The sequence below is a fragment of the Coregonus lavaretus genome, assembly GCF_964263955.1.
Source record: "Coregonus lavaretus genome assembly, contig: HAP1_SCAFFOLD_513, whole genome shotgun sequence".
Taxonomy (NCBI): domain Eukaryota; kingdom Metazoa; phylum Chordata; class Actinopteri; order Salmoniformes; family Salmonidae; genus Coregonus; species Coregonus lavaretus.
This window is the reverse complement of record NW_028162662.1, coordinates 160,001-169,538: the sequence shown is the minus strand read 5'-3', so window position 1 is coordinate 169,538 and position 9,538 is coordinate 160,001. Positions and strand designations below refer to the sequence as shown.

At 42.1% G+C, this 9,538-nt stretch overlaps 1 protein-coding gene across 1 annotated transcript in view; it reads left to right on the top strand.

Moving 5' to 3' along the window:
- The first annotated feature begins 2,293 nt into the window (after positions 1–2,293).
- The window catches only part of LOC311119045 (transcription factor SPT20 homolog), a 41,071-nt gene continuing 33,826 nt past the window's right edge, over positions 2,294–9,538 (top strand). The window contains 5 exon segments of the mRNA XM_084193801.1: positions 2,294–2,379; positions 2,867–2,967; positions 3,223–3,258; positions 7,421–7,546; positions 8,261–8,387. Of these exon segments, the coding sequence (XP_084049927.1) occupies positions 2,965–2,967; positions 3,223–3,258; positions 7,421–7,546; positions 8,261–8,387 (292 nt within the window). The 5' untranslated portion in view covers positions 2,294–2,379; positions 2,867–2,964.

Genomic DNA, 9,538 nt, shown 5'->3' with positions numbered 1-9,538 from the left:
AGAACTGAAAAAGCGTGTGCGAGCAAGGAGGCCTACAAACCTGACTCAGTTACACCAGCTCTGTCAGGAGGAATGGGCCAAAATTCACCAAACTTGTGGGAATTTTGTGGAAGGCTACCCGAAACGTTTGACCCAAGTTAAACAATTTAAATGCAATGCTACCAAATACTAATTGAGTGTATGTAAACTTCTGACCCACTGGGAATGTGATGAAATAAATCAAAGCTGAAATAAATAATTCTCTCTACTATTATTCTGACATTTCACATTCTTAAAATAAAGTGGTGATCCTAACTGACCTAAGACAGGGAATTTTTACTAGGATTAAATGTCAGGAATTGTGAAAAACTGAGTTTAGAAGAATTTTTTGGGCTAAGGTGTATGTAAACTTCCGACTTGCCTTGCAGTAGCAGAGAGAACAGTCTATGGTTTGGATGGCTGGAGTCGTTGACAATTCTTTGGAGCTTCTTTGTCCCCCCCCCCCCCATTAAAAATAGTTACTTTCCACCAGGGGTTGGAACCAAAATGATTTTCCAATGTTTAGTTCTGAACAGAACCATTATTTTTGAAGTTACGTTTTTTAAAATGTATTTATTTCACCTTTATTTAACCAGATAAGCCAGTTGAGAACAAGTTCTCATTTACAACTGCGACCTGACCAAGATAAAGCAAAGCAGTGCTATAAAAACAACAACAACACAGTTACATATGGAATAAACAAAACGTACAGTCAATAACACAATAGAAAATCTATATACAGTGTGTGCAAATGTAGTAAGTTATGGAGGTAAGGCAATAATTAGGCCATAGTGCAAAATAATTACAATTTAGTATTAACACTGGAGTGATAGATGTGCAGAAGATGATGTGCAAATAGAGATACTGGGGTGCAAATCAGCAAAATAAATAACAATGTAAATAACAATATGGGGATGAGGTAGTTGGGTGGACTAATTACAGATGGGCTGTGTACAGGTGCAGTGATCGGTAAGCTGCTCTGACAACTGATGCTTAAAGTTAGTGAGGGAGAACGTTCCACTGTTCCGACCAGCATAATAAAGTTCTGAACAGTTTTGAACCCCAAAAAAGTATATATAAAAATAAAAAATAAACGTAGTTTATATTGTTCCTTTCTGTTCCTTTTTAAACCTCTGAAATTATTTTTTACATTTAGCTCAACATTAAATGACTTCACCAGTCAGTGCGGATAGAGCAGCGCTATTTACACGCAATGGGCAGACGAGTGTAGGGCTTTTTGTGGGTGGCGAGAGAGCGAGAGAGGAGGCTTGTCTTGAAGCGCTGGGCATCTTGTTATGACATGCATTATCTGAATTAGGCCCACAGAATTATACCTACGGAGGAGCAGACTCTATGAAGAAACTTTGAATGTCATTGAACTTCAGAGAGTGTACCTATTTAGATTCCTTTTATTGAAGGACAACTGGACTGCTGCAGCCTTCATAAGAACAAAGCCTTTGATCAGGCCTTCCTGGTAAGTAGTTTTAGTTTGTGTCAGATTCCTTTTTTTATATGTGCACTGGTCGAAAAAGAAACCAATCCAATCTGAATGTAGGCCCTGCAGGCTAACGAGGCCTTGAAGTTGTCAAATAGGCCTATGCATAAGCTTCTACTCTAGGGTTACTTTTCAAACACAACTCACTGATTTCTGAGATCAAAATTGATCTGCAATATAGTCCTAAACTATTGATAACTGAATAGGCTTTGTAGTAACTAAATAATGATGCTAATTATGCTGTGAGAACAAGGAATCCGCTGACGCTGTACTTTGATTATAAAGGTTTATTATATCAAAAGATTTCAGCGTCAATTTACAGACTTCTGCAGAGATCTGGAGAACAACCGCCCAATCTCTGATATGCTGTTACTCTCCGTCCTTTGTTTCAACCGTGGTATTTATATCCTATGCCCTATGTAACATAATATGGGTGTTTTCCCATAAACCAATCCCAGGAGGCCACCTAACAGACTTCCTCTAACACACCATTTGCAAACATCAACAAAGTCATAAACTGTTTAGACACTACAAGTCTCTCCTTCTCAATGAGTAGCTAAATCAAATGTCAACATAATACATCAATGTGCTTATCTTATTAAAATAAAAATGTTGCTTCAAAATATGTTTTTTTAATATATATACATTTCTATCAATATTGCTGAATGAAAACGTTAGAGAGACAACAATTTCCGTTCTGGGAAGAGTTTTGTTTCCTGCACACTACCCTTACCGGAAGTTTAGCTTTTGTTGTCACACTGGAAGAAAATGGCTGCTGCTGTGAGTTTTTTTTCCAATGAACGCACTGAAATAATATCTTGTTTTTAAGCATTGGAGTTAAGATCTACAATAATGCAACTCATAAGGCATGTCCATTCTACTGTTTTAGATTGACGCTGCTTCATGCGTTTTTTGTCCTAGCCGATGTATTGCTAGCTAACTTTCGAAGAAGCAAGCTAGCTATGCTAACGTTAGCCTGCTAGCTAGACAGCCAGCGAGCTTGTTGCTGTGAACCAACTGGTTATCGCTTGCCTGTGAGCATGAAGTTCGCATAAAGCTAACTGGGTTATAGTGAAAATAACGATATTTCGTCTAAATGTATCGATCGAAACTGAGTTGTCTTGTACAGACAGATATATTATGCACCATTTGTTGATTATTTGAGAAATCACCACACGATCAAGCTTATATTTTATTTAGCGGTCAGCTACTGTAGCTAGCGATCACTTAACTGGACAGTATTTCTAGCCAACCCGCTCAAACAGTGGGTGCGTCTTTTTGCTGTTGTTGACAGTGTGTGTAGACTAGGTTTGACCCGGGCCGTGTGTGTTGTCTGTGTGTGTGTGTATGCAGGGTGTGAATGGTCTCTCTATGGAGGTGACGGTGTGGGGCTAAGGACAGCTACGTCTGCTGCTGACGGCCACTCACCCAGCTACCGGTGGCAGACCACAATGGTAAGTGTCTATCCATCACTGATCTCTCTGTGCGCGGATTGATACACTTTAGCCATTATCTATGTACTACTTGTGATCTTGCCTGCCCTAGCTATATCTGTGCGCATGTGGTGTCTCTTCTGTTTCCATTGTGAAGTGTGTCTGCTAGATGACCGTGGGATATAGCTAGCTAGCTTACTATTTATCTGTAGTGCCCTGTGGCCAGTTAAGACAACTGAAGGGTACAATAATGAATTTCAAATGTTCTATTTGCAGCAACAAGTTTTGGAATATGCTTTGGATCGGGCTGAGGTAAAAGCTTTTATTTACATATATATATATATATACATACATACACAGTACCAGTCAAAAGTTTGGACACACCTACTCATTCAAGGGTTCTTCTTTATTTGTACTATTTTCTACATTGTAGAATAATAGTGAAGACATCTAAACTATGAAATAACACATATGGAATCATGTAGTAACCCAAAAAGTTGTAAACAAATCAAAATATATTTTATATTTGAGATTCTTCTAGTAACCACCCTTTGCCTTGATGACAGCTGTGCACACTCTTGGCATTCTCTCAACCAGCTTCATGAGGTAGTCACCTGGAATGCATTTCAATTAACAGGTGTGCCTTCTTAAAAGTTAATTAATTTTTGGAATTTATTTCCTCCTTAATGCGTTTGAGCCAATCAGTTGTGTTGTGACAAGGTGGGGGGGGGGGGGGGGGGGTGGTATACAGAAGACAGCCCTATTTGGTAAAAGACCAAGTCCATATTATGGCAAGAACAGCTCAAATAAGCAAAGAGAAACGACAGTCCATCATTACTTTAAGACATGAAGGTCAGTCAATACGGAACATTAAGAACTTTGAAAGTTTCTTCAAGTGCAGTCGCAAAAACCATCAAGCGCTATGATGAACTAGCTCTCAGTTACCTCTGCTGCAGAGGATAAGTACATTAGAGTTACCAGCCTCAGAAAATGCAGCCCAAATAAATGCTTCACAGAGTTCAATTCACAGACACATCTCAACATCAACTGTTCAGAGGAGACTGTGTGAATCAGGCCTTCATGGTTGAATTGCTGCAAAGAAACCACTACTAAAGGACACCTACACATGCGGAGATCATCCGTTCACCCACACCACGTCTCACAAAGACACAGCGGATTGAACCAAAAATCTCGAATTTGGACTCCAGACCAAAGGACACATTTCCACCGGTCTAATGTCCATTGCTCGTGTTTCTTGGCCCAAGCAGGTCTCTTCTTCTTATTGGTGTCCTTTAGTAGTGGTTTCTTTGCAGCAATTCGACCATGAAGGCCTGATTCACACAGTCTCCTCTGAACAGTTGATGTTGAGATGTGTCTGTTACTTGAACTTTATTTGGTCTGCAATTTCTGAGGCTGGTAACTCTAATGAACTTATCCTCTGCAGCAGAGGTAACTCTGGGTCTTCCATTCATGTGGCGGTCCTCATGGGAGCCAGTTTCATCATAGCGCTTGATGGTTTTTGCGACTGCACTTGAAGAAACTTTCAAAGTTCTTGAAATGTTCCGTATTGACTGACCTTCATGTCTTAAAGTTATGATGGACTGTCGTTTCTCTTTGCTTATTTGAGCTGTTCTTGCCATAATATGGACTTGGTCTTTTACCAAATAGGGCTGTCTTCTGTATACCACCCGTACTTTGTCACAACACAACTGATTGGCTCAAACGCATTAAGAAGGAAAGAAATTCCACAAATGAACTTTTAAGAAGGCACACCTGTTAATTGAAATGCATTCCAGGTGACTACCTCATGAAGCTGGTTGAGAGAATGCCAAGAGTGTGCAAAGCTGTCATCAAGGCAAAGGTGGCTATTTTGAAGAATATAAAATATATTTTGATTTGTTTAACACTTTTTTGGGTTATTACATGATTCCATATGTGTTATTTCATAGTTTCGATGTCTTCACTATTATTCTACAATGTAGAAAGTAGTAAAAAATAAAGAAAAACCCTTGAATGAGTAGGTGTGTCCAAACTTTTGACTGGGACTGTATATATATATGTTTGTGTCTGTGTCCGTGTCAAATCAAACTTTTATTTGTCACATGCACCGAATACAACAGGTGTAGACCTTAAAGTGAAATGCTTACTTACAAGCCCTTAACCAACAATGCAGTTTTAAGAAAAATAAGTGTTAATTAAACAATAGATAACTAAAAAATGCAAATAGTTCGGGTAGCCATTTCATTAGCTGTTCAGGAGTCTTATGGCTTGGGGGTAGAAGCTGTTAAGAAGCCTTTTGGACCTAGACTTGGCGCTCCGGTACCGCTTGCTGTGCAGTAGCAGAGAGAACAGTCTATGACTAGGGTGGCTGGAGTCTTTGACCATTTTTAGGGCCTTCCTCTGACACCGCCTGTGATGTACTGGGCCGTACGCACTACCCTCTGTAGTGCCTTGCGGTCGGAGGCAGAGCAGTTGCCATACCAGGCAGTGATGCAACCAGTCAGGATGCTCTCGATGGTGCAGCTGTAGATCTTTTTGAGGATCTGAGGACCCATGCCAAATCTTTTCAGTCTCCTTAGGGGAATAGGCTTTGTCGTGCCCTCTTCACGACTGTCTTGGTGTGTTTGGACCATGATAGTTCGTTGGTGATGTGGACACCAAGGAGCTTGAAGCTCTCAACCTGCTCCACTACAGCCCCGTCGATGAGAATGGGGGCGTGCTCGGTCCTCCTTTTCCTGTAGTCCACAATCATCTCCTTTGTCTTGATCATGTTGAGAAAGAGGTTGTTATCCTGGCACCACACAGCCAGGTCTCTGACCTCCTCCCTATAGGCTGTCTCATCGTTGACGGTGATCAGGCCTACCACTGTTGTGACGTCGGCAAACTTAATGATGGTGTTGGAGTCGTGCCTGGCCATGCAGTCATGGGTGAACAGAGAGTACAGGAGGGGACTGAGCACGCACCCCTGAGGGGCCCCCGTGTTGAGGATCAGCGTGGCAGATGTGTAGTTACCTACCCTTACCACCTGGGGGCGGCCCATCAGGAAGTCCAGGATCCAGTTGCAGAGGGAGGTGTTTAGTCCCAGGATCCTTAGCTTAGTGATGAGCTTTGAGGGCGCTATGGTGTTGAACGCTGAGCTGTGGTCAATGAATAGCATTCTCACGTAGGTGTTCCTTTTGTCCAGGTGGGAAAGGGCAGTGTGGAGTGAAATAGAGATTGCATCATCTGTGGATCTGTTGGGGCGTTATGCAAATTGGAGTGGGTCTAGGGTTTCTGGGATAGTGGTGTTGATATGAGCCATGACCAGCCGTTTCAAAGCACTTCATGGCTACAGACGTCAGTGCTACGGGTCGGTAGTCATTTAGGCAGGTTATCTTAGAGTCCTTGGGCACGGGACTATGGTGGTCTGCTTGAAACATGTTGGTATTACAGACTCAGCCAGGGACAGGTTGAAAATGTCAGTGAAGACACTTGCCAGTTGGTCAGCACATGCTCGGAGTACACGTCCTGGTAATCCGTCTGGCACTGCGGCCTTGTGAATGTTGACCTGTTTAAAGGTCTTACTCAAATCGGCTACGGAGAGCGTGATCACACAGTCATCCGGAACAGCTGATGTTCTCATGCATGCTTCAGTGTTGCTTGTCTCGACGCGAGCATAGAAGTAATTTAGCTCGTCTGGTAAGCTTGTGTCACTGGCAGCTCGTGGCTGTGCTTCCCTTTGTAGTCTGTAATAGTTTGCAAGCCCTGCCACATCCGACGAACGTCGGAGCCGGTGTAGGAAGATTCAAACGTAGTCCTGTATTGACGCTTTGCCTGTTTGATGGTTCGTCGGAGGGCATAGCAGGATTTCTTATAAGCGTCGGGGTTAGAGTCCCGCTCCTTAAAAGCGGCAGCTCTACCCTTTAGCTCAGTGCAGATGTTGCCTGTAATCCATGGCTTCTGGTTGGGGTATGTACGTACGGTCACTGTGGGGACGACGTCATCGATGCACTTATTGATGAAGCCAGTGACTGATGTGGTGTACTCCTCAATGCCATCAGAAGAATCCCTGAACATATTCCAGTCTGTGCCAGCAAAACAGTCCTGTAGCTTAGCATCTGCGTCATCTGACCACTTCTTTATTGACCGAGTCACTGGTGCTTTCTGATTTAGTTTTTGCTTGAAAGCAGGAATCAGGAGGATAGAATTATGGTCCGTGCATGTGTATCAGTTCTAAGACATCAGACTTTTGTGTTTCTGTCTTTGTTCAGTACATTGTGTGTTTCTGTCTTTGTTCAGTACATTGTGTGTTTCTGTTTTCGTTCAGTACATTGTGTGTTTCTGTCTTCGTTCAGTACATTGTGTGTTTCTGTCTTCGTTCAGTACATTGTGTGTTTCTGTCTTTGTTCAGTACATTGTGTGTTTCTGTCTTTGTTCAGTACATTGTGTGTTTCTGACTTTGTTCAGTACATTGTGTGTTTCTGTCTTCGTTCAGTACATTGTTGAAAGTGCTCGTCAACAGCCAGCCAAGAGGAGAGCGTTGTCCGGAGGGAGGAAGAGTTTATACCAGAAACTATACGAGCTCTACATCGAAGAGTGTGAGAAGGAACCAGAGCTCAAGGTAACCAGTAGAAGTCAGGTTGTATAGAAAATGCAAGCGTTTTTTCTAATCACTGGACCCATTGACCTGTAGCTTCATTAGAGCCTTCACCAGGGTTCTTATAGGAGAAGTCAGATTACTTCAGAACGTTTTCTTCTGTTTCCTGCCTACTGAACGTTGACCCTGATGTCCTCTGTAGCTCAATTGGTAGTTGTTTTTCGATACAGCAGAACATTTAGTGACAGTCACTGATAGTCTTTTTCGTTTTTCTGTTTTGCCTCCACATTGGTTACCTCAGACATCTAGTATTGTATTGGTATTACATCTGAATACATCCTCTGTAGCTCAGCTGGTAGACCATCGCGGTTGTAACGCCAGGGTAGTGGGTTCGATCCCCGGGACCACCCATACGTAAAAATGTATGCACGCATGACTGTAAGTCGCTTTGGATAAAAAGCGTCTGCTAAATGGCTTATTATTATTATTATTATTATTATTATTATTATGTCGTAAAAAATCTTCCTGCTTATCAATATTGATTATTCCTGTAATCAGATTGATGATTGTTTTTTCTGTTCTTCCTGTATATGAATGTGAATGGATTGTTATGAATAATCCTATATTATTTATTGATTATGTTCTGTTGTGTAGAAGCTGCGTAGGAATATGAATGCTCTCCTTGAATTGATAAGCAGGATACCATTTAGTGACTGTTTTCCTGTTCTTCGTGGTTAGAAGCTGTGTAGGAATGTCAACCTGCTGGAGAAGCTGGTGTCTCAGGAGTCAGTGTCATGTCTGGTGGTCAACCTTTACCCCGGCAACCAGGGATACTCCCTCATGCTACGCGGCAAGAATGGATCTGGTGAGAGATCAATCCTAACCAAACCCTTACAATCACACAGTACAGCCTGACGATATATACAGTCAATGGTTACATACAGTAGCAGTCAAAAGTTTGGACACACCTACTTATTCAAGGGTTTTTATTTTATTTGTACTATTTTCTACATTGTAGAATAATAGTGAAGACATCAAAACTATGAAATAACACATATGGAATCATGTAGTAACCAAAAAAGTGTTAAACAAATCAAAATATATTTTATATTTGAGATTTTCAAAGTAGCCACCCTTTGCCTTGATGACAGCTTTGCACACTCTTGGCATTCTCTCAACCAGCTTCACCTGGAATGCTTTTCCAACAGTCTTGAAGGAGTTCCCACATATGCTGAGCACTTGTTGGCTGCTTTTCCTTCACTCTGCGGTCCGACTCATCCCAAACCATCTCAATTGGGTTGAGGTCGGGGGATTGTGGAGGCCAGGTCATCTGATGCAGCACTCCATCACTCTCCTTCTTGGTCAAATAACCCTTACACAGCATGGAGGTGTGTTGGGTCATTGTCCTGTTGAAAAAGAAATGATAGTCCCACTAAGCGCAAACCAGATGGGATGGCGTATCGCTGCAAAATGATGTGGTAGTCATGCTGGTTAATAAAAAAAAAAATCACAGACCGTGTCACCAGCAAAGCACCCCCACACCATCACTCCTCCTCCTCCATGCTTTACGATGGGAAGTACACATGCGGAGATCATCCTTTCACCCACACCGCGTCTCACAATGACATGGCAGTTTGAACCAAAAATCTCCAATTTGGACTCCAGACCAAAGGACAAATTTCTACCGGTCTAATGTCCATTGCTCATGTTTCTTGGCCCAAGCAGGTCTCTTCTTCTTATTGGTGTCCTTTAGTAGTGGTTTCTTTGCAGCAATTCGACCGTGAAGGCCTGATTCACACAGTCTCCTCTGAACAGTTGATGTTGAGATGTGTCTGTGACTTTAACTCTGTGAAGCATTTATTTGAGCTTCAATTTCTGAGGCTGGTAACTCTAATGAACTTATCCTGTGCAGCAGAGGTAACTCTGGGTCTTCCTTTCCTGTGGCGGTCCTCATGACAGCCAGTTTCATCAAGGCAAAGGTGGCTATTTTGAAGAATCTCAAATATAACATATATT